This window comes from Agelaius tricolor, unplaced genomic scaffold, assembly GCF_023055355.1.
Source record: "Agelaius tricolor isolate 1412-34295 unplaced genomic scaffold, bAgeTri1.0.p SCAF_12, whole genome shotgun sequence".
Classification (NCBI taxonomy): domain Eukaryota; kingdom Metazoa; phylum Chordata; class Aves; order Passeriformes; family Icteridae; genus Agelaius; species Agelaius tricolor.
Genome location: NW_027269272.1, coordinates 7,221,099 through 7,246,880, shown reverse-complemented (window position 1 = coordinate 7,246,880; position 25,782 = coordinate 7,221,099). Strand labels below are relative to the sequence as shown.

Sequence of the window (25,782 nt, the reverse complement as noted above, 5' to 3'; positions counted from 1 at the left end):
CAGTTGCACTCTACCTTGCCCTTTGCTTCAGCCCTCTGGCTCCACCCCTTTTAAAGCAGTGATCCCTTTTAAAGCATGGGGAAAGCTGGACTTGCAGGGCCCTCTTCTACCAGCTCTGCCAGAAATTAGATCCCTTTCCTCTGCAGGAAAATTCTCAATGTGTCTGTGCTGTAATATGCAACTGAAAATGTTGACTTTGTGTTCTTTACTAAAAGCATTAATAGAAACTCAGCTGACAATATACTTGAGTAAACGGTGCCATGAGAATATTGTCCAAAATTTAGTCTTTGAGTTGCTTGTGTGTTGTTTTCTTTAACATAATCCCTCACAATAGCTTCATTGTTCTGTGGAAAACAGCAGATTTTGCTTTTGTTTGCCTCACAGTAGGGAGAAAGAAAAGAATATGGAAGTAAGAAATCTGATGTTCTTTTCCCCAGATTTTTTTTTCTGTCTGTTTCACGAGTGACTTAAATTCAGAGCAAACTGTTCAGTAGGTGAGTCTTGACAGGTGGTGTCTATACCACCTGATTAAAATCTTGAAGAACAGAGAGAAAATTTACATTAAGTAATTTAGACTCAAAGGGAAAATGTTTTAACTCATAAAATCTTGAAGCAAGAGGCTGTTATGGTGATCTACTAAATCTGGCTGTACAAATTTGGTGATTTGAGTTGAAGAGCTGACTATGTACACAGTTTCTTATAAAAGTTGTATGAAAATATAGAAAATGAATGTTAATGTGGCAAATGTATTTTTAATAACTTACTGTCTTAGATCATTAGTTAAGATCACCAGTTATTCTCAATGTCTATGTGAGACTCATCCAGGGACTGACATCAACAAGTACTCCAGCACTGGGACTTCACCACTGTCTTGGGGTGACCACTACTTACCTTGGCATGGCAGTGGCTTTTAAATAGTCCCTCAACAACTACTGAAAAATAAAATTATATGTACCTGACTGGATCAAGTCCTGGTTTATTTTCTTAGCTGACCCTGCTTTGAGCAGGAGGTCAGACTGGAGACGCCTTCCAGCCTGGCTCATCCATGATCTTTGTGTGTATCAATGTGTGTGAGGGTGTAACCATGTAATGCTTATGGATTATGAAGAAAATCTGGGTGTATAAAGAAACCCTGGGTGATTTCAGATGCAGCTAGAATAAACTTTCCCTCTGCTGGTTTTCTTTGCCCAGTCTGCCACGAAGAAACCCCGCAAGTCCCCAGCGGACAAGGGGCGTTCCGACGCTGGAGCCCGAGGGGCGAGTCGTGGGAGAGCCAACGGCCACCCGCAGCAGAATGGAGAAGGGGACCCTGTCACCCTGTTCGAGGTGGTTAAGCTGGGAAAGAGTGCTATGCAGGTAAAATGTCCACTTGTGCTCCTCCTCACAGTTCAGTGTATCCTGACTGGAGTCCAGGCTCAGCTATGCTTTTGGGAACTGTAGTATTTTCTCGTGACTGCATTGGTCCAAGAGACTGGGTATGGTGAAGTACAGGACTGAGTGGGTTCTGATTTAGGGCTGTCATGTATCCTGCTGAAAAACAAGAGACCTGGCAGGGTCATCATATGTTTCAAATTCTCCATTATTTTGTTCACTACTCCTAAGTTAAGAGTATATATTGATATTAAGCAGTTCATTAAAGTATATCCTGTAGCAAGCTTTATATGGGCAAAAAGTATATGAAAATAATGACAAATCCAAGCTTTTTTTGTTCACTCTTTCTGTCAAGAATACCTGCTCACAAAAGCAGGTTTGGAGTGCTTTGCACTGGAACTTGCACTCCTGCTATCCCCATCAGGACAGCAGGTGAAGGATAAACTATTTGCCTAGACTTCCACTGAGTTTGAGGGAAAGCATTGATACATCCTGAAGGCAAATTTTTATTTATTGTAAAATAAATTAGGTTGTCCTAGTTGCCTCTAGAAATGTTTATTACCCTCTTATGTTTTGATCAGTTCAGAGGCCTTTACAGGATGTGTGGGGCCAGGTGAGTTGCACCTCAAGACTCTGCACAGAGGATTGGTTTTGAGAGTGTCCGTGTGGTGTTTGTAAGCTGCTGTGCTGCTTGGTTTGAAATGCAAAGGAGAAACAATGGGCCCAAAACTCCTCAGCCCATGCAGTCCAAAGCCAACAGTCACTCCTGCTCTGATGGATTATTTAAGCAAACCTCCTTTACTTTGCATTTCAACAATGCAGGACTTAGGCAGTATCAGTTAGTTTGTTTTGATGCTGATTAACAAGAGAAAAGTACAAATTAGGAAAATTAGGTCCTAAGTCCCATTCTCAATATTATTTTCAGTGTAGCTAAAACCTAAGCTTCTTTTAAGTCTCACAGAAATCAAATATTGCAAATGAGTGAAAGTTGTTGAAAATTTTCTGTCTCAAACCTGTGGAAAATATGAGATTTAGTTTTAAAGAAGTAATGCACAGGAAGGAAATGAGAATTTTTGTTTGTAGCAGTTTCTGTGTTTACACTTATTCAGGATTGACCCTTCTTATCTAGTAGGTGAAGACAGAACAAATTTACTTGTAACAAAGCTATGGATTCCTTATGCCTTTTTTCCTACAACAGAGCTTCCAACTTTGTTTGGTTTTCAGCACTTTTTCAAATTTTGTTTTTGGCAGGAATTGAGGAAACATCTGGAGTCTATTTTCTGGTTTTACTGTGGTACAGAACATACAATATAGTTGATGTAGTATAGTTGACTTAGAGTTATTGATATTTGCAGAAGTCAAATAGAAAGGAATGAGCAACTGCTTTGATATTTGATGACTCTGCGTGTATGTGGAATTGACTTTGATACATTTTATCTATTTCAAAAGAGATGCTGACACAGATCTCTTGCAGATTAAATGAAAAAAAAAAATTGCATGTTTGTATTAAGAAACCTTTAGAATTTTGATACAAAGAAATTGTGTTGAGAAGTGGAGAATTTGTACATGCATGTGGATATTGCATGAATTGCATGTATATGCATTTGTATATGTAGGTGCATAGACACACACATGCCCAGCCTGAGAAAAAGTACACAGCACCACCCATGCAGGGGAGAGATTATATGCAAATAGTAAAGGAATAGGCAAGAGTGTTTGAAGGCCTCAGGTGCAAACAGGCAGAAACAACTTGAGCCCTAATTTCAGGAGAATGCATCGCTTGGGCACTTTTGAAAAATTTACTGTTGGTAAAAATATCCTAAAAATTTAAAGAAACCCTATAGTAGGAAAGAGAATGCAGTTAAAATGTGATTTAATATTTTTTAACTTGCACTTCTGGACAATCATCTCATGTGAAACAAGGTTCTGTAAACCAAACTTATAAGTGTCTTTATACTTATATTTTTCTGTAATAGCTTAGAGGTTTTGATGTAACAAATAGGAATGCTTGGCGTTTTTGTTTTTCATAGTTTTGATGCAGATATTTTTGTTCAGTTTTAGCAATTTTGTCAATTTTGCAGTTTTCAAACAAGCACCATATATTTGTATTTGGCCAAACATATGATTTCCCAATATTTAGTTCTTTCCCTGTAATATGAACATACTTTTTTTTCTAGTGCTCCTAAGTTTGCTTCTAGCAAAGAAAACCCAGAAAAATTTAATTAATATATCCTGAGATTACATGGGAGTCATGTGCTTTTGTTTCTGATCTATCTGCTCCTGCTGTTTGCTTTTAGAATTTTTTTTAGTTGTTAGATTTTTCTGGCTTTGTGATGCCAATTCATAAAAGTCTGTTGCTGAATTCAATTTTCACTTCTAAGCGTCTCTATTTTGGTTCTCACAGCAGGATTCATTTATTACTTCTCTTCAGGCTTATTGCTGGTTGCTTCTTCCAGGGAAATAAAATCAGTTTAATTTTTTCTATTTCAAGTATACATAACTCCAGCACTGCTCTTTGCATAAAATCTTGGCCTCTGTCACGGGGTGCAGCTTGTGTCTTGCTTGAACTCTGTAAATCTATTTGATGCCCACATTAAGGTGGTATCAGGCAGTTGTCAGTGCTTTTCATTTGCTCTGTAACCTTTTGTACAGTTAGTGCTTCAGCAATTGTTCTGTCAGCAGCTCTCTGTGTATGAAGTGTGACATGACCTTCTGCTCATGCTTTCTGCAGGTTTACTCTCAAGTGTTACTCCATTAGGACTGTTCATAGAACTTCTTCAGTGGTTCTTGTTTTCATAGTTAAACATGATACTCTTCTGCTTTTTGTCATTTATCTCTTCCATAGATTCATTTTTTAGTTATATCATTTTATGGTGACAGCTCTATCCTCTCCATTTCCCTACTCTGCACTTCCATAGGCAGAAGGGTCTCTATCAGCATTTTTCATGTGCTCAGCTGCCACTGGTGGGAATGAAGGCTTGCCTGAGCCTCTGCTCTTCCAGCTGAGCTGCCCAGGCAGAGATTGACCAGTAGCTGAAATCTTCAGCCATTTCTGCATTGATCTTTATTGCCCTGTCCTCTTAATGGCAGGGTCACAGAACTTGTGATGAGATCAGATTTGGTTTAGGACTCAGACTGCCAATTTCTCATGAGTTATGAGCAGTTATCTGTAATGAAGTTTGTACTACTGGTGGTCAAAGCAAGCATAGAAGTGTTCTGCTTTCTCATCTGCAAAGGAGCTTTGTTCCCCTAAAACATCAGAGAGAACTGATCATCAGTAATTGTAGGAAGAGTTCAGAACCAAAACATGAACAGATCTGTGCCTTGATGATTCTGCAATATTCCATGCATTATCAGTCACCCTTTATTGTTGTTAGCAGTTCACTACAGAGCACAGGCTGATTTTGAGGGGAAAAAAAATCTTTTAAAAATTGCTGCCTCTGCTTATGCTCAGCTAATAAAAGGTAATCTTGGTGTTGATTAGACATAGTTCAGAATAAATATGGCTCCATTATCTGCCAGCAAGTATTTTAAGATAAGTATCCAAGTACCTAGTGTGTTGAAATGGAATTTTTCATGGTGCCACCAGTTCTTCCTTGTCTTTCCAGAAAGCAGAGGGATGCACAGGGTTCCTCACTGTTCTTACCTGCACATCTTGGCACATGGGGATTTGTGTCCTTTGAGGTTCCCTTGCTGTCCAAGTACAGCTGTACTTGTAGCACTGCTCCCCCTGCCTTGAGAAGTCCATCTCTGGCAGTAGGACAGACTTATTCCTGAGTGGAGTGACTGCAGAACCATATTTACCTTATGCAGGAGGAGTTACATGTGTTTTTACATAGATCCTTGAGAGTAACAACATCAGAGCAGCTGTAACTGGGTTACACCAACAATCCAACAGCCTGTCTCTGGCAGTGGCAGCTAAGAAAGGGAATAAGGTGGCACAAACAAATTTTGGGTTTTCTCCCTCCCTCTGACTGTTGGCAGTTCAGGGCCATTGTGGTGTCTGTTCTCAGTGGCCTTAATGGCTCTCTCTTCTCAGAGTTTCTTTTCTCCCTCTAGAAATGTTTTTTGCCAGATCACATCTCTGTGATTCCCTCAGCTATTTCTGAAAGTGGAGGTCTTTGAAGATTAACAATATACAGACATATATTAAGTATTACCCATGCTTTTTGTGTTAAATGCATGTTTTAGTTTAATTGTAATTTATTGTCTTTTAACTGCTGGATTCTCCAGTTGAAGGATGGATAATAGCTCAGGGTTTTCCCAGATTGTCTCAGAAACTCCTTAGGAGTTTGAGTATGCAGTCTGTAAAGTTTACTGGGCAAAATGACTGCATCTATTATTAACATTTAAACTAGTATCTTCATTTTGCTCAACAGATTTCTTTTGTAGCCTAATCTTGCTTTGCTTTTGATTGTATGGTACTGAATTAAAAGAAAAAAATGAAAACTAGGTACATGTTTTTATAGTTGTTACACTGGGAACAATTTAGCCACCAAATGAAGCATTAATTAATTAGAAGAGTATCCCTTAATACCAAATTAAATTTTCTGCAGTCATCACACAAGGCTTCTTTTCCTTTGTGATTTAATAAGATGTGAGATTATTTGGTGTTAAGTGCCAGTAGTGCAGTGTGTGAAAGCATTTGTACCTGAAAACACTCATTATACTTGAAGGCAGAGGAATCTTTTGCTGTGTGGAATGTTGATGTTCTTTGAAGTGTCTGGGGTGATCTGTGAACCCTTTACAAACCGTGCCAGCAAAGGAGTGTGAAGGAGGTGTTTTAATAAACTGATGGATCTCCTGCTGGAATAACTCCATTTTGTTTTAGCACTCCTCTAAGTGTATTTTCATTCTGATTCTCAATGTTTATGAGAAGTTTTGATGCTTTGTGGCACATTCATGCCCATGATTGGCTCAGCTTAAACAGACCATGTAACATGTCAACTGTGGGAGGTGAGTACCTGCAGGAGTTCTGTACCACCTTGGGAAATCTTCTTGGTGGGAGCTCTGTAAGGTGCTTTTCTGAGCACCCACCTTTTCTGAGCACTCAGGTGAGCAACTGCTGCTCTGGGTGCAGATCTGCTGGGCAAGAGTGCCCAGCCTCAGGAGCTCCTGTGATTTTAGTGCATTTGAATGCAGACTTTTCCCAGTACCTTTTATGTACTCAGTGTAATGCCAGTTAACACTTATCAGTCTAAGATTCTCCTAAGAGAATAGTGCGTTTTTCTTTTCTTTTGGTACTGTTTTTTCTCCCAAATGGTTCAATGCAACATGTTACATTGATTGCCCTGTGTAGTGATATATAATACCCAGTCTACTGCACAGAAATGTGTTTACCAAAATGCCAAACAGATAATTCTGTATGGAGACCATAAATCCCTTAGTTTTATTGGGAAGAAATACTTCTAGGATTGTATATTTCTTTCCTCTCTGTAGTTCAGAAATTAAAAAGTTACATAGGTAGACACTGCAGAAAACAAATTCTCATCTTTGCTTACTCTTATCTAAAGTGAGATTTTTTTGGTTTTTAAAAGAAAATAATTTTGACTTATTAGGAAGTGCATGGTAGTTGTTAGCAAAGTATGAACTCTTTCATAATTTAAAATTATGATCCTTAGAGAAAAAGAATAAAGTGCATGTCCTCAAGCTGCAGTTCATTTTTATTATCCTTATATTAGGTTTTCTCTGGGTGTATATTAGACTTTGTGCCTGCAGTTTGGAATGCAGCCAGGCACTCATCCTGGAGTGTGCTGCCCAATCTAAACTGCATGTACTTTCTCACATTAGGATCTACCTTCTCCCCAGTAGCCATCTGTGTAATTTCTTCAATTTTCACAAAATTTATCCTTAAAAGGCTTTAATTATTTTTTTAAAAACCCAACCTGAACAGATTGACTTAAAAATTTTTATGCAGAGTGTTTTAAGTCTCTCACTACTTGCTTTTTTTTCCCCCCGGGTCCTTATTTTTCGTGTACTGAGCTCTTCTCACTATCTGTTCAAATGTATTTTCTGCTTTTCTATTTGAGTTGCTCTTTATACAGGTTATTGAAATATTTAGTGTCAAAGTGCATTCCTTTTTTAATCAGTTTAAAGTTTCATTTGAGTGACTTTGGGTTTTTTGCTGAAGTTTAGTGTAAGCTTTGATTTTTGAACTTTTTTCTACCTTGATGTAAACACATTGCACACCCATTCTAGAGTAATTTTTTTCTTTCATATTCACTGTAAATGAAGCATGTCCATGATCAGTTGTATGAAATGGCAAATTATTTCAAGTTTTGTATCCTCAATTTGCCTTGGTTTACAGTTCACTGAGATCTTCCATTTTAACATGAACTTTGAATATGATGTCATTTGTTTTCCCTTTTGTTTGTAGCACTGTTGCCAGATTGTTACTTAATTGAAATTGTGAAATAGCTTTTTTTGAAATCAGCTTTCATTAATATTTAGTGGGACTGTGCAAATTTACACGAGCTGGCAAGGTGTCCTCTGCAGTCAGTCCCTCTGCTTCCTCCAGCACTGAATGCTCAGTTCTCTCACACTGGAGGAATATGAAATGGATTCCTAGCTGCAAAGCCTAGAGGAGGTAATAAGATCACTAGCTTCATTCTTTCATTCATTGCATCTGACTTGCTTTTACTGGCAAGCCCAAGCTGCTGCTCTTCTTCAGCACCATGAAATGCTTTGGTTTATCTTTTAGCAGACTTGGAGATGTGAAGGTCAACATTTCTGCAAGTTGATTGATTTGAAGTTATTTACTCAGGCTCATTTATTCTGCTGTTTGCTTGACTTCATTTAGGCTTCTTATTTCTGTGGGGTTGCTTACCTGGCTTATTCTTCAAATTATGCTCTGTGGTAGTTTTTAAAAAAGAGTCATCAGAGAGTTCATTTCTGTGAGATTCTTTTGAAAACCATTGCAGGCTTTGGAAAATCTTTGCTCTCTGTATTTGTACCATACATCACCTGCCATTTGCAGGAAACCTTGACTTTTTACTCAGTTCTCATAAGAATAGAAGCAATTTCATAATTTTAAAAAATGGTTGAGTCTTATTTTTGTGATGTAGCTGTATGGACTTGTTGACTGACCCAGAGATGTGGTGCATGTGTGTGTCTGTGTGCATGTATCTAAGTGTGTGTGCATGTGTGTCCAGATGTGTCCTGACAGCAGGGAGTGGAGGAAGGTTCTTGGTGTTACTGGAGTCATTTGGAGGCTTTATCTGTGGAATTGAGCTCATTGCCAAAGGAGCCTTTTCCTTGTGTGTGTCCCTTGAAGGTGGTGACTCCCAAAAGCATGGATGTGCTGCCCCTGGGCAGGCTGCAGCACATGTCCTGTGGGTCCTGTGCTGAATTTATCATGTATTTCATGCACAGCATGCAAGTGCCCATTTCCATATGGGAAATCCATGCTCCCCACTGCATCTGTAGGTAAAAACATCTGGAAGCAGATGGGTACCAGTGCAGCAGCTCATGCAATCTATGGCTGCTTTCTTTCCTAGGTGTTTTGTGGGAGTAGGCAGGGAGACTTGTGGAGGTGGGTTCTGGGGGATGGAACCTGCTTGTAGCCACCTCCTTTCCAAAAGGGCCACCTGGTCCTTCCCTCCTGTCACCTCCTGTGCCTTCTGGGTGTTAATGATCTGTGCGTGGGACAGGTGACAGAGAGGGGCAAGAGCAGGAGGTCCCTGGGCAAGGGGATCAAATGTGGGCCATTTCCCTGAGTTTGCTCTTGGATTATTTATAAAAAGAGAGTTTGCTATTACCTGAGGCCTGTTGGTTAGAAATTCTTGTTTTTAATAGGAGTCCTTCTCTCTATGCATATTTATGCAAAATAATTCCATTTCTGGCAAGGCTTGCATGTTGCACCATTTGCTACACTGCTGCCTGTGGTTTGATTCCTTTTTTGCTTGTATTCAGTCTTTTTTCCTGATATTTGCATTACTGCTGTTTTGTCTTGGTTCAGTTGATGCTTGGTCTCTCTTTTGGGTCTGATGTGTGTCATTTTTATTTATTCATCTAGTGTTTTCAGTTTTTATAGCTCTTTTCAGTTACATCAAAAGTCAACAGTTTAAGTTCCAACTGTTGTAGCATATGTAGTCTGGCTTCATCATCTCCTGTTGCCTTAAACTGTAATTTCTGACAGAATTAGGCAGCCAGCAGGCCAAGTGTGCACAGGGGCTGAGTGTGGGGGGCTCTGGGTGTTGTTCTGGGGCACTGATTTTTAGTGCTTGGTGAATGCAGTTTGTGTGGCTCTGTGCTGATGCTGGCAGGTCAGGTGCCTGTACATGAGATATTTCCTGCAGCCCCTCAGTCAGTGGAGCTCTCTTGGGGTGAACACAACGTTGTGCAGCTCAATTGCATTGTCCAGCTCTCCACAGGTGCCTGTTCAGAGCAGGGAGTTACACTGACTGTGCCTGGGTGTGTCACACACAGTGGGGAATGCCAAGGCACTGAAAGCTTCTGCCTGCCAGCTTAGATCACAGGAACCCTACCCACAAATTCAGATTGTACTTCCAGCTTTGTCACTTCTCTGGGAGGTCAAGACAGTCTTTGCCTGCTATCCCTCTGAGAACCTTTGCTCTGCTTTTTCTGCCTTTCTTATCTACTGCTGCCACTGAAGACTGCATTGCCTCAAGTCTGGTCCCCAGGTCTGGAGATGAGCCACTTGTCTTTATTTCTCTGTAAACTGCAGGATGGTTTTGGGTTGAGGTGCAAGTGCCACGCTGGTAGGATAGAGTGGGCCCCCAGTGCCCAAGGACACCATGTGTCCCACACAATTCTTTTTGTATGACAGAGAAAAAATGGAAGTGAGAGGAGCTGCACTGATGCTGCAGTGTGAGATAGTGCTGCAAAAATAATTTAAATGATTTTATAAAAGAAACAGAAGCAAAATTTAAAGGTATTTCTTCACAGTTTTTTTCCTTGGCTCCCCATTTTTTTAAGTCCATATGGGTTCATTGGGAGTATTTACAGCACGGTCCATGAGAAGCTGCACTGGTGTGGCTGAAGGGGCAGTGATGTAGTAACAAACAGGAGTAAGACTGAACGTGGGAGGGAATTTCTTGGGCCAGCCTTACTTCCATGGGAAGTGTTTTCTATGAAACTCAGCTGTGGATAATGAACAGATGCTGGGAAAATAGATATTAACACTCAGGGAAAGCAGCTGAGATTTCCCAGGCTCAAAGAAGAATACAGTAGACTTCAGAAACTGTCAGGAGATGTGTGACAAGAGTGGGCAAGGATAAAGATACAGAATTATTTCTGGGCAAGCCACATGGCACAGGGTAGGATTATTCTGCCTGGAAAGAGGTGACCAGATGGAAGCATGGAAAATGCAAACAGGGGCTTGGAATTTGTTTTTTCTTGTTTCATAAGAATTGGGTCACGTCAAATGGATCTAACAATTGGCAAGTTTAAAACACAATTATTCTTTCATTTTGCAGTGAATAATTAACCCTTGCACACTGCTGCAAGACAATGTAGACATAAAGCTGGTTTAGACAGACACATCCATGTGAGAAGAAATTTGCTGGGGTCTTAGGGATCTGGGACAGTAACTCAGAAATATCAGTGTATTCTTGCCCTTTTCCTATGCTTTTCCCTGCATGTGTAAGCCATGGTGGGCAGTTCAACCTGTTGTCTGGCCCTGCACAGCTGCTATTTTCTTTAGTGTAAAAAATAGCTCTGGCAATTTCATGCTCTGATATCTACAGTAATAGAGCTGTTCAAACAAATCTTGTAAATTGGTAGTACACCAACAGCCTGGTCATTAAGCTCTGTCAATATTTGGTGTAGTAAATACTTTTTACATTCAGCTACATTTGGTTTCTGTGCCCTGGAGAACTTTGTTGATTGATTGAAATGATTGATACTTCCAGGAACAGGGCTGAATTCATGATGAAATAACAGTGAGATAACATTCCAGATAACTGGTTTTGTGCTGCTGCTTCCTCAACTTGTGTGAAGCTTAATTAAAGGCCAAGACTTGCTTCCTAATTTCTTCTGAGTAGCAGATGGACCCTTTTTAAGATTGCTTCTCCTACTGGGTGTGTGTGTGTGTGTATTGGGAGGCAAAACATGTGAAAACTGAGTTTCCTGGCCAATTGGGTGTTTAGAGATTGATGCTGGTTGTTGGATATGATAGCACTGCTGGTCTGCTCCTGGCTCAAGGCTGAGTGCAGTGATGTGTGTTAAACATGCAGGGCTTTGGCTCAGCTCAGAGTTCCCTGTGTCTCTGGGACATACACAGGTGCTTTGCTGCATCCTTCTCCTCACACACCTGCCAAGGGTAAACTTGGGAGTTTGCACTTGGATAAACTGGAAACTGCAGAGGGATTTTTCAAGATCCCTCCCTTACAGCTAATTAAGAAAAAGGCAGATTTTTCTAAGAGATGAAATTGTTTGGATTTTTTGTCTTTCCTATTGATTCCTTTTCAGCATGGTAGAAGCCAGTTGTGTGGGCATGGTGGGGTGTTTGTATGTGTGTGTGGCTTTTTAAATTTAATTTTATAGAAATTCATTATAGACCTGAACTGTCCAGCATAAACTAATCTATTTGCAAGGTGTGCTCTGATAACACAATCAGGCTTTTCCTAATGAATGCTGTTGCATTTGTGGAACAGAAAAGTTTCTTTTCCCTCATAAAATAAGTAAAGCATAATATTTGATTACATTAAATATACACAATTCCTTACCTACAGTGTTTATGTAGCTGAGGAGCTTGGAATATCAGAGATGATGAAAATAGCTGCTGGCTAGCTGTAGTTCTGAGGGCAGTTGAAAACTGACTGAATTTCCTATCCTGTGATCCAGGTAGCTTCGAAACACCCTAAGTCCAACTTCTGTGTATTATTTTATTTACTGTGTATTCCTCATTATATTTTATTTTCCTGAACTATTTACAGTGTTCCTGAGTGACTGACTGGGACATTCACTATGCAATATAAAATCAGTATTTATCCCAAAGTATTTCTGTTCATCAGTAAGTGGCAATATGTTGGTCATTCTGAATGGAGTAACAATATTTGGTTTTTTTCAACACAATTTTAAAACTGAAAAACTTCTCAAAATAGTTTTGGGGAATTACAGTAATTTCAACTTGAACTTGTGTTTATACAATATAATACCAGAAAATGATGCATATAATTCTGCTCTCTAACAATATTTGTTCTGTCTCCACCTTGAGAGAAGGTACATAGATATTTCAATTTGTACACATGTATAATTATGCTAAATAAATGCTCAATTATAAAATTATATTCTGAAAAGAATAAGTCATTTGCCTTTAATAAAACACTTTTTAAGAGTCTCTGATAAGTATTCTTTTTTTCTTGACAGTCTGTGGTGGACGACTGGATTGAATCATATAAACAAGACAGGGACATAGCACTTCTGGATTTAATCAACTTCTTTATCCAGTGTTCAGGATGTCGAGGTACAGAACATGAGAAACAAGTTGTATAGAATAAATCTGACCTACAAACTTGTGTTAATGCAAATGCTGTAAAGATGGGCAAGACTCTTGGACTGGTGCTCCTTGTGTGCATGGTTTGTATAGAAATATTGTCTGCATTCCAGAATAACTTGATTTAAAGCTTGTTTGTCAAGGACTGCCCTTTCTCTTTCTCACTTTCCTGTCATCACGCTAAAGTGTGCAAATCCTCACAGAGACATTCTACTCATCATCAGCAGGAGACAAAAGATCTGGTGCTCCAGGTAGGCATAGCTTTATTTTCCCTCTCTGTTTCTTCCCCATTTTTTAATTGAAAAAAATAGTAGGTAACTATACCTTAACTTTGATTTTTTTTCTTTATTTTTAGGAAAATATTTTTTTTTTAACTGAAGAGGAAGGAATCAGGCTTCAGTTCACAGCAAGAAAGATTTCCTGTGGATGGAGCATCAGTGTTATTTGTTGCTCTGTGATCCTTTGTCACGTCAGCAGCGAGTGCCCTGCCTTTATCCCCTCCTTAAGCAGTCTCCATCACCAGGCATGCAGCAGTCAGTCATTCCAGCATTCTGTTCCACACTGTGCCTTCTAATGAATTTTTCATGTGTTGTCTTTTTTCTGTTAACTCAGCCTTGAAGAGAGAGCTCTACTCTCTCTGTAGGGCCCAAAACCAAATTATTTACTGTTTTCTGATGCTTCCTAGAATTTACTTTGAATAGAGTTGAAAATAACTCACAATTCAGAAATTCTTTCTCTTTGTTTTGTATCTGATGTGGGAATATACCTTTAAGCACCAAATGGTCTGGATAGAAGTCCCTTTTCTTTCTTCTTCAGTATAAGGTGAAGTCTTGAGCAGTTAAAAGCATCAGGGAAAAGAAACAGGAACCATCAGCAGCTTCAGCAACTCTTTTTCAAAGCTGAAGGAAATAATCTTGTTTTGTGGATGACAGGAAAGACTGAAGCTCTGGGAGCATCCTGTAAAAGGGCTGAAGGTTAGAGCTTAGGTTACCAGCCTGTGTCAGTGTCTGCACTGTTCACACAGAGACCATGAAACATTTTTTGGTTGTGTTTGGCAGCTTATGTGGAAGTAGTAGTATTCTCTGTGCTTTTTCTTTTTTTTTTAATAACTCTCCTGAAGTGTATATATGAAAAAAAAAAAAGAAAAGGAACCCTACAAGAATTTGGGCAGCATTAAACCAAAGGCATCTTTGGCCATATGTTTATATTGTTGATGTAAGCTTTTGGTGAAGGCATGTCATAAATATCTTCCTTCCCCTGCTGCTCTCTAATTTATTCTCCCTTTCTTTCTCCTCATTAGAGAAAGCAGCACTCTGATAAGACTCCTATTTTTTAAACCCCTTGTTGGTGAGTGATGCAGGCTGAATGCCCACTGTCAGCCATATGCTGCTGGAGCAAGTGCTTCCCAGAAAAGCTTTCTGTGACTGGCTGGGAGGCAGCAGCACTGTGAGTGAGTGCCTGATGTCATTGGCTTGCTTGGCTTTTCTTTGAATGGTGACTTCTCATTTTCACTGCTCTGCTCTGTATCCCAGGGCTGTCTGTGCTGAGCTTCTTTCAGTGCCTTCTGCTCCCAAACAGCAATGGTAGGAGAAAGGAAGCAAACATTTCTTGTCCCCCAAGTCTATAGTGTGTTTGGGAGATTATTTCTGTGCTGGAATTTTTGCAGTGGCTACAGTAACAGCTGTAGAACAGGGTTAATATCCTGGCAAACAGTGCAGTTCTTTCCAGTTTCCAGTAATATACTTGTTTTCTAGAATAAATAAGAGCTTATCAGAAGAGAGTGGATTTTATTGGTAGTCCACTTAGGGTAAAGTGCATACTAAGCTGTCCGTAATGGAAATGAGAAATAGGGAGTTGTTCTGTATTTTGTGAGGGAGACAAAGATTCTTTATCATGGGAAGATCATGTTATGACATCCTTATTTCCCTTTAGAGACTTTGTTGACATTCTTGCTTATTTCTGTTCCTCATAAATAACCACCCCTTGTGAACCTCAATGATTGCTTTATCTTCCTTAATTTTCTTCTTTTCAGTTTGCTCCACTAACATTGTCTTGGATTCTCCAGCCTCCTTTCCCAAAGTTGGATTTAAATGCTGACTGATGATATATCTAAGTTAGTGATCATTAACTGAAGGGAGAAGGACAGCTAAATTGGGACAAAGTTTCTCAGGAAACTGGGATCTTAGGTTTATAAATCTACCATTTCAACAATGCTTAGAATCACTTGATATCTAAATATATGTAAAGTACATTTAGCTTGATGTGTCTTTTCAAAGTTTTGAGCAGGTGGAAGAGTGTGTGTCCATTTACTGGCTTTAATTAGAAAAAGAGGCCCCAAACTGTTTCATTTAGCAACACCATTGACCCTGAAAAAATACCTCTCTGTTTAGAGAAACATTGATTTTTATGTATTTATCCCATTCTCTTGGGCAGCACAGATTCTTGAATGAACCTCTTGGCATCTTCCAGCTTTGCTTGGAGCTGTTGCTGAAATGAGAAGTGATCTCTTGTAAATATAACTAAGCAGGTGTATTATGTAATTTGTTAATACTAACAGTTGTTAACTTAGTGGCTTCTGCAGGTGAATGTAGAAGATCTGTGCAATTTAAAATTCAATAAATATGCATTCAATAAATATTCAAGCATATCTGTCCTTTGTCAACTCTTCTGATTATCTATTTAAAGTATGTCCATTAAAAACATAGGAGATTAGGTTTTAGTGTGCTCCAGTCATCTTTCTGTGTTTTTAGTGTGCTGTTTGGTGTAAATGAGAAGTTTCTCGTATTGAACTGTCAAAGCATCTCAGTTCAATAAGCAGATTTGCATGGGAGTTGGTCACTTGTCATGTCATCCTTCCTCTCGTTTGCCTGCTCAATCTGTACATAGGTTGCCTTTGCTAATTTTGATTACAAGGAAGTTTAATGGTTATGTACAGAATTTTTCTTTATCTTGCTTGTTTTTTTCCTTTGAGAATATAAAGAGTCCCTGTCTTTCACAGCTTGTCTGTATAGCCTTTTCCATCATGTTATGTTGAATTTCCGTGACAGAAAAATGGTTAACAATGACTGATACATTCACTCATTCACTTTTTGTTTCTGACCTTTTTAAAATGTGTTGCTGTTTCTAGAGGGAGGGTCTTGTAGAGGATAGTACCTTAGAAAGGTGAAAAGGTAAGTGTTAAAATACTACTTCTTTGTGGAAAACCAGCAAAAATGCTGTTTGCAGTCCTTGAAAATAAAACAGGTATGTCTATTGGTAGTTGGTGTTTATTTTCCATGGGATTTACAATCTGTAAAGCAGGTGGTGGTGTATTTACTTTCTTATTTCTAAGACAGGAGCAAAATTTCAGAGTTTTCATTATTAGGTAACGGGGAACTTTTTGACATTAACTTGTTGTAATGATAAAGCCCTTTTTCAATTAAGTGCCACTGGACTTGGGGTGGAGGTGTATCCACACTACTGAAATTTCCATCTCCATTTTTATGCTTTGGTCTGCAGCATTGTGGATTCAGGCACCCTCCTCCCTTGCAGAAGTGTTGCAATTCAGTGTTCAGAGTTTTCTGGGGGTTTTTGTGAGCTCTTTTCCATTGCTTTCTTTGTAGAAAGACATTTTTGGTTTCTCCCTGTTTTCTCTCTTTCTTTTGAATGTTTATGTAAAGCCCAGCACTGAGTGCTGAGCTCTGTGAGCTGGTTGCAAGCAAACTGAAATGTGTAATCAGCAATATGTACGAGAGGTCCCAGAAGGATTATAACTGTGTCAGTGTGATGCTGCATCAGGGCTAATTAGCTCTGCCTCTCAGACTGAGTAATTAGCTCAGGTATCCTGCTCTGCTGCTATGACAACCAGGCTGTTTCCATTTCTGGAGCTCCCTGGATTTCGAGCTGACTTGGGTGTCTGCATGGCTGTCAGCTCGTGCCTTCTGTTATTGATAGAAAACAAACAGAAAGCTCCTCGAGCACTCTGACCTTTCCACATTTTCAAGGCAGAGAGCCATGCTTGTGGAATAAATATTTTTTTTCCTAACCAGAAGCAATTAGTGGTTGAAACAGCCTCTTGAGCTGTGAAGGAAAACCACTGAGTCCATGGGAGAAAAGAAGCTTTCTTTTGCAGGGGAAAAGAGTCTCACATAATTGAAGAGGAAACTACTTGACTGCTTTCAAGTGCACAGTGAAATTATTCTCATTCCTTCTCTCCCATCTCATCCATCTCCATCATTAGCCTTCCCTCTCATCTGTTTTCTGCTGGCTAAGCCAGAAACCTGTACATTTTTAAGCAGGTTTTCAGATGTGGTCATTGATGATGAGCAAATACTCCAGCTGTCACCTGTTAGCCTGGATTGCTGCTGCTGCTTAAGGCTGGGTTTTCTCAGCTGTGAGTAAGCAGAAATCTGTCTGACTCTTTCCCCAGGGCTTAAAGCCAGACTCCTTTGTGGAACTTTTCCTGTGAATCAAACACTTGGTGTTCCACATTGTCTTCATGCTTCATCCTTGAGTGCCTGGTTGTTCCTCACCTGTTCTAGATCCTCTGTCAAATTCTTCTTGAATGGCACAAACCCTGCCAATAAGTGCAGGAGTTCTGAGTTACCTTGCTCATTTTGGTTTTTATTAATGTTCCATGAGCTTAATTAAGGGCAAACTAATAGATTTCTGCTTTGCCAAAGGAAATTGAAGGCTAAAATTAGCAAAAAGCAGCAGAGAGCGGCCATTATATGGGCTGGCAAAAGCAGTGAACAAGCAAGCACTTACTTTGCTGTTGGAAAGAATTCCAGAAGCAAATTAGCCAGGATATAGTATTATTTACTCTGATTAATAATATTTTAATAAGGGGGTGTAACATGGTAATTAGAGAAATCTCTAAAAAAATCAGTTGTTCATGGTTTTGTTTTGTGATTGATGGAATAGTTGTTCTGTACAGGTGGATGTTATGGACCACAAAGAAGACATTGGTAAATCTAATTCCCTGCATAAGGGCCTTTTGCAAGGAATTGCAGAGAGAGAAATCTGGCTGACCTTGGCATGTGCTAAAAAGCTTTACCTCTTCAATCATTCAGTTATTATTAACAAGTTGGTATCATAAATGTTTTGTATTGTGACCAAATTAGAAAATTCTGCAATTCATTGCATCGGAGCTTGCGTTTTTATCAAGTGTATAAAGTCTGTCTTCTCACAGTTTCTTCAACAAAATCCCTTTTAGTGTGTGAATATAGGGGAGAATGTTACAAAGTAAAAACTAATATACATTTTGAAAAATTGATACTTATTTGTGTAGGATTTAAGTCATAGCAATGACAAGGATTTCTAAAGTATTTTGTATGCATAGTATAAAGAAATAAATGCACCCCAATAACTCTAAAGCAGTTAAAAACATGCTGTTAACCACATTAAAAATGGGAAGATTAGACTGTAGGATGGAAATGGCTTGATCTTAATTTCATGTGTGGTATAGATAAACAAGAGCTGAACTTTGTACTTCTTGGTTCTGAGCCTTGAGGTAATTTTTACAGTGTTTATATATTGAAGTGAAAGCTTACAAAATTCAAACTAAAAATAAGATGCAAATGGTTGGTAAGTGGAAGGTAAAGCAGATTACTAGACATACATTACATTTTTCATTAGTTCTTTAAATGGCTATAGGTAGGGTTAAAAAGCTCATATCAGACACTTGACAATTAATTTGGTCAAAATCAATTTTTTGTGAAGAAGTACAAATAGTTAATATCTGTTAACGTTCTGGAAATTAAAGCTTTAGTTTTGTTGTGTGTATAGTTTTAAATCAAAAAGGTTTTTACTATTTCTTTGTTTGCTGCTGTATGTATTTGTACTTGTCATTTCATGTTCTCTTTCTTCCTTACTATTTCTTTTTCCTCTGCTTTAGCTATTCAAAGATTCTTTGGCTATAAGGAAAGTAATAATAATTTCTTTTAAAGTTCTTTTAAACTCTGCTTGTTACTGTCTTCTGGGGATGAGAAGGGTTGAAAAATTAAAAATCCCAAACATTTGAAAGTGTAAAAAAGTGTTGAAGTAGTGTAATACATTTTATAGCCACTTGTGAACTAATGGCATCTTTTCCCCAAAAGATGTATCCTGCTACTTTCAAAAACAAGTGGGAAAAAGCCATAGGAATTTACTTTCTGTGCAAGAGACGTGAAGGAAGGGCACACTGGTTTGTGGTTTGAAAATCTGAATGGAATACCTGCTGTGCTGTGTTCTGACTGCAGTCCAAAGTTTCCCTCTATGAATTGCTAGCAGGAGCAACAGTAATTTAAACCAAACATCTTTTTCTTTATTATCTGCTACCTGAATATATCAAACTATTCACATTGCATGTACAACAGCAGACCCAAAAGGAGCTGGCTTAAAATCAGCTATTAACTAATCTATGGGTATGAATCAATATAAATTTTAAATAATTTAAAATAAATTTATTGAATTAATTGACAGAACTCGTGGTACTAGAATATTTTAGAGCAAATCTATAGTGTAAGGAAAGACAAATTAGCTATGAAATGAATACTGCACTGTTAGTTCTTTATAATAAGCTCAAATCTCTGCTGAAAATGAAAGCACTCCTTGTAAGCTTGGAACAAAGTCTGTGTTCTTCCCCTGTGCACTACTAAGTAAACTCAGAGCTTGTAAAATTATTTTTGGCACTGCTCGTTGGAGAAAAATTATGCAAGAAGTTCAAATACTATTGCCTGTTTTCCACGATATTAATTTAATTACATCCATATTGATCTGGAAAATAGTGCTGCTCACATGACTACAGAGGTGAAACTGGAGGAGTCTCTCAGTTAGGCCATGCTTTTAATGCTGTAGCTTTTCAAGAGAAGAGCAGTAAATATCTCTCTGTGTTAATAACTCCGGGTAGTTGCTGCCTTAGTAGCCTGATCAGCCTCTTTATTTATGGTTTTTTTTCTGTATTATACAAATTTATTACAGGAGGAACACCCTCTGTACCAAGCAGAGGAGTAAAAGCCTTAGTCTGATTTATTTTTGCAGTATTATACTCAGACTTGTGCACAAATTATGTCAGTGTATGAGTTGGCTAGCTGTGTGTGAGATGCATTGCTGGATGTACTGTAGCTGACAGGTGCTTCCTGAGAAGATGAGAACTAATTACAAAAAGCAACCAAATACCACTGGATCTTAGATCCTCTCTGACTGGATTACAAATTGGGAAAGTACTCATGTCTCTGGCCTTTCCAAACATGCAAATTCTGCTGAAGATTTAGTCAGACTTTTTGCAGACCAAGGATAGGAATTAAATTGCAAAAAAGATATTTCTCTCAGCAAACACTATAATTACAGTTCTCTCTCTCTGCATTAGTGAAGCCATAGACTTATTTGATTAAGTGCAGGGCTGATACACTGCAGTAATTATTTCTGAGGAGAAGAAGATGGGGATGATAAGAAAGGCTCTGTATCCTAATGGAAAAGTGGTATTCTCTGGCACAAAGCAATTGGTTAAACCAAAGCAAATATTCTGTTAATCTGCAGGCATTCAGGAGTAGCTGGATATAGGAAAAAAAAGCTTGGCTTTCAAAGAAGAGACATCCTAAATTGGAAGAACTGGACTCTGAAGCAGATCCAGTCCTGTTCACCTTCCATCACTGCACTACTTGTGGGTATTTCAATACCAGATTGAGTCTTTAGTCCTCATAAACAAAGGAACGAGATTGAACTGCCATGAATTTTTTATCTGATTTACAAAGGATTTAATCTTAGTGATAATGGTGCAGAAAGCCAGGCTGAGTTACTCTTTGTTCTCAAAATTTGTTAATTAATGTAATTTTTTCTCTTTTTCACTTTTTTCCCCCTTTTTCCCCTGAAGATGCCAGGCTTGTGGGGCTGGGACCAAATAGTGAAGGTTTGTTGTTGATGTAGAGATGCAGAAATTTGCCTTACTGGTGTCATATGCTTATTCTCAAAAAATAAGAAGAATTTTTATTAAGAATAAACAAACAGCTTATTTTGATGTTTTGTTCTTTAATGTATTTGTTGTCACCTTCTAACTAAACCATGGATTAGAGTTAAATTGTTGATGTTTGTGTTTGGAGTTGCTTACTATTCTGTCAAACAGATACTTCTTTTGTTTCTCCTTTTTGTGGTGTGTGAATACACTTGAGCTGTAAAGATTTTTGAATATTTTCTCTGTCCTCTATTCAGCTCCACTTGTAGCACTTAGAGGAGAAAGTGGCAAGCAGGAAAGGTTCCAGCCCAGACTCATTAATAGAAGCATTTGCAAACCATTTTGTGTAATAGCAGTGATGGATATTCTCACTCTCAAATTTTAATATTCAGCCCTTTTTTCCCCTCTGGTTTCCATGGTAGCCTGTAACAGCAGGATTGTTCTTCAATTATGTGCTGTGTGTAAAAATCACTTTATAGAGCTCTGAGCTGGCTACTTCCTTGGGAAGAGCAGGCTGCTTTTGGGGAAGGGGAGCAGCCCTCAGCCTGGGAAGGGCTCCCTTCTGCCTGTGCTGAGCAAAGCTTGCAGTTCCTTCTGACTGGAAACAGGGAGAGACATCAGACTGTGATGAAAAATGCATTTAACCCTTAGGGAGTTGAAGACTTTGATCTCATGCAAACAGTTTAAGGTGGCAGGGATTGTGAAAATGGGCAGTCCTCCCTGCATTGCTTTATTACTCTTGTCAGCCTGTAGTAACAGCAACCAAGTATTAAATGTCACAGGATCCCAGGATGCTTTGGGTTAGAAGGGACCTTAAAGCTCCTATTGTTCCACCCCCTGCTATGGGCAGGGACACCTTCCCCTATCCCAGGTTGCTCCAAGCCCCATCCAGCCTGGCCTTGGGCACTTCCAGGGATGGGGCAGCCACAGCTGCTCTGGGCAGCCTGTGCCAGGGCCTCACCTCCCTCACAAGGAGGAATTCCTTCCCAATATTCCACCAAAACCTCTGACAATGGGAAGCCATTCTTCATTGTCCTGTCACTCCAAGCTTTTGTCCAAAGTCCCTCTCCAGCTCTCTTAGAGCCTTTTTATGCACTGGAAGGTGCTACAAGGTCTCCCTAGAGACCTGTAAAAATTAATTACATTTGTGAAGCCTCATTTGTAGGGAAAATGCAAGGAGGAGAAGGGGAAACTGAAACATCTGTAACAGTGGAATGAAGGATGGAAAGGTAAATTTGTGCCTTTAAATGCAGCAAAGTATAAGGGGAAAGGAAGAAATTACAGATTCTGAAAACTGCAGGAAAGGAATATGTTCTTTTTAGGACACATGTCCACGGAGGAGCTTAGGAAGCAGGAGAAAAGAGAGGCAGGCAGGCACACATCCTGTGTTCTTGCTTTGCTTCAAGAGCTAAAATAGCAGTTTTCTCCTTTCAGCTGATGAGCACACTGCTTTAAGCTACTGGAGAATGATGGAGCCAGAATATACCACTGAACAGGGCCGAAATCACAATCTATCTCCATTTCTGAATATTCTCATCAGGCAGGTGATCCATAGTGTGGCACCCCTTGGTGTTTATGTTGTGAGCTTCAAGGACAATATCATGGGAGAAGGACAAGAAAGCAATTGATAGCTAAGAGTGTGTGTTGACAGGAATGAGAATGTAATTATGCCCAAAAAACCAGGTACTGTATAGGAAACTCTGCCTTCTGGTTAAACTTAAAAATGTGTGTTACAGGAAGGCACCCTGATACTAAGGCTGCCAGACATCTTAAACTTACAGTGGGGGAGAGGAAAACTGAAAAGTCCTAAAAGGAAAATTGGCTAAAAGTGCTGAAAGCTGGGGGAGGAATACTGCTTGTTACAAAATACTGCAAAAACTAAATGCCCCTTACAAGATAAAACACTTGATGAAGGTTCTGTTGAAATATTTTGTTTTAAAAAAATATTGTAAAGCAATATTTTGTATTTTCTTTATTGCTGTTTTTGCTGTATTTCTGTATTTTCCCACTTCAAAGACTTTTTCCCCAAAGCTGTAAGACACAACCAGAGGAGTTACAGGGTTGGTTAACCTGGTCTGGTAGAAGGTGTTCCTGTCCATGGCAGGGACTTGGAATGAGATGAGCTTTGAGATCCCTTCAACCCAAACCATTCTGTGAGCCAGTTGGCTGCTTTATTCTGTCTTATATTTGTGTATCTACCAGGAATTACATGGTGTGTTTACACAGCCATTTTTAATTTGCTCAAAATATAGCACTTCAGCTATTTCTGGTCATTAAATTTGTAAGGTAGAGGATCCAAAGCAATGCAAGAGGAGTTATAACTAAGAATTTAAGGCATTTTTCTGATTAACATGCTTTACTTGCAGTGCTCCTCTGTGTTTTTCTTCTTTCCTTTTTCCTTAGCTGCACTTGATTAGTTTTCCCCCTTGAGTCCACTATCTTTATGTTAATTAATATACTCAGACTCTTCATTCCCTCTTGTATTTCATCTGCCATTTATTACTATTTGTCTTTCAGCACTCTTTTCAGGGCCTGCTGCTTTATTCCTTATGCAAAGTTTGGGGTTTCTAGTATTAATAAGTTTATATAGGTGAATCTTTTTTATATTCTGCTCTCATATACTCCTTAGTGAATCTTAGACACAGACTGTTGAGAAACATATTGTATATTGAGCTTTCCTAGTTTTCTGCTCCTATTTCTACATTCCCATTTATATTTGTCCTGTCAACACTTGCTGTGATCTGTGTGTGTTCCAGCAGTTTATCTTCTCTCAATTCTGAGGTGACAGTTCTCTTGCGTTGTATTTTTAGAAGCATATCCAGACTTTTATGGATTTTGGCTCTAATATATGCTCTCTCATCCTCTTACCCATGCCAAAACATGTTGAGCAACTATTCATTGTGTTGTTTTAACTTCACTTTTGATATGATCCTTCCTCTTACTTTTCTATAGTAGCCAAGTTCAGATCAAACAGGTTTTCTTCTGGTTATCTTTGTAAATCCCTTTTAAGTAAAGATCCTGTCTCTGCTCTGGAAAGGGCCAATCCAGGAACAGAGTCATTGATATCAAAAGCTTTTGAGGCAGTAGATAGAAAAATCTGTGCCACTCCTAGAGGAGAGGTTTTTCAGATAACATGGGACATATTTAAACCATTGCTGTTACTGGTTTCCTACTCATCCTCAAATTGCTTAAAGACTAAGCTCAGAGTACCCAGACTTCTTAAAGTTCATGGAATGGAAACTTGAAATCCTTGATTTTTTTCTGATAGATACATATTTGCAATAAGGAAAAAGCAGGAGTGGAGGCCAGGCCCTCTTCTTATGTTCTCTGGTAAGGAAGAGCCTTTTCCTGCTTTGCCCTTTGTTCTTATGTTTAGGGTTTTACATACCCAAAGTGTCACACTCAGAGTACCTGGAGTTACAACTGTTTATGTGCTGCTCTTTTGTACATTCATCCATGAAACTGCTGGGAGGATACCTGGAAAATGGGGAATGTGCAGTTAGATAGTTTAAATTGTCCAGACTCCTACAGGAACCTCAGGAATAAAAGCAAGAGCAATTTGCAGCATCCTTATCAACCCTCTTGTAAGAACCCCCCCCCTTCCTGCACTTCTTCCTGGATTCATTGGCTCCAGCAGAGCTGCACACTCAGAGGGACAACAACGTCACCTCCACAGCTCCTGTTCCCTCCCCAGATCACAGTGTCACCTCCACAGCTCCTGTTCCCTCCCCAGATCACAGTGTCACCTCCACAGCTCCTGTTCCCTCCCCAGATCACAGTGTCACCTCCACAGCTCCTGTTCCCTCCCCAGATCACAATGTCACCTCCACAGCTCCTGTTCCCTCCCCAGATCACAGTGTCACCTCCACAGCTCCTGTTCCCTCCCCAGATCACAGTGTCACCTCCACAGCTCCTGTTCCCTCCCCAGATCACAATGTCACCTCCACAGCTCCTGTTCCCTCCCCAGATCACAATGTCACCTCCACAGCTCCTGTTCCCTCCTCAGTTTTGGTGTCTGTGCTAATGAAGCCACACACAACAGCTGACAGCCTTGGGAGATTGGTGACTCACCAAAGCTGACACACACAGACTAAGTGAAGGTTATACACAGCATCTGAAGTTTAGCACTTCTTAATTTCTGCTTCATTTCTAAGCACAAAGATAAGGGGTTTTTTGCATGTGATTTCTCAAATTCTTTGTGTTTCCTTAGAGAAAAAAGCTGTGTACATCTGTTCAGATAGTCAGAAGGTAAAAAGGGGCTTTGGGATGGGCTAACAGCTAAGAGAAAATGGGTTGTTTTCCTAGAAAACAGAAAGAAATAATTATGTGAAAAAGGAGAATTCCTCTCATCTTGCATACTTTTAAATGAGGAGAGAGGAAGGTAAAGGCATTGCTTTGGGCCAGCTCAGCTAATTTTTTCATTGTGTTTTCACAGGTCATTGTCAGTAAATGCTTTGGTCTTTAATATACTCTAAATAAGTGATTACATGAGAAGCAGAAGTAATGAAGAGGGATTTCTAATGTATCTGTGTTCAGCTTTCCTGAATTATACAAAAGCAGCTGAATGTGCTCATGAAGTGCAGGGTAAGCTGGATGAGAGACAATATTTTGGAATTTTGGATGCTGTGTAACTCCAGAAAAGTTTGGGACACACACTGCTGGGCAGGAGGTGGTTGTGCTGCAGGTGAAGCTGTTCTTGAAGAAGCAGCAGCATTCCCTGTGTGTGTCCCTGTCTGTCTCCAGCTCAGTGAGAGGCTGAGATTAACAGAGATTGGGGTCATGGTTCACACTATTCCCCAATGACCTCATTGGCTTCCATTCACTGACCTGCTTTTGTAAAATTCATTGGGAGACTGGATATCTATGACCAGTCAGGTTTGGTTAAACAAAAATATTACAATTAATTAAGCAGCTCAGTTACAGACAGAAGTGCACCCAAGTCTCATTTCCTTCTTTCAGGTTAACAAAAAAAGCATAGAAATTTTGCAAGTAGAAGGTGGCTTTCACTTAAAGAGGGAAATTAAGTGTTTTAGATAAAAGTTGT

The 25,782-nt window shown here is 39.3% G+C and overlaps 1 protein-coding gene and 1 long non-coding RNA gene across 4 annotated transcripts in view; both read left to right on the top strand.

The window, feature by feature from the left end:
- Nucleotides 1–25,782, top strand: part of STAG1 (STAG1 cohesin complex component) — a 154,470-nt gene that overhangs the window by 54,490 nt on the left and 74,198 nt on the right. For 2 of the 3 annotated variants that reach the window (XM_071437370.1, XM_071437371.1), the window contains exons 4-5: nucleotides 1,179–1,356; nucleotides 12,703–12,799. In XM_071437370.1, coding sequence (XP_071293471.1) covers nucleotides 1,179–1,356; nucleotides 12,703–12,799 — 275 coding nt within the window. The remainder of the gene's footprint in view (nucleotides 1–1,178; nucleotides 1,357–12,702; nucleotides 12,800–25,782) is intronic. The other variant, XM_071437372.1, reaches the window with a different exon arrangement.
- LOC139594847 (uncharacterized) lies at nucleotides 12,806–15,466 on the top strand. Its single transcript, XR_011680760.1, has 2 exons — nucleotides 12,806–13,080; nucleotides 13,185–15,466. It is a non-coding gene; the product is annotated as an uncharacterized lncRNA (long non-coding RNA).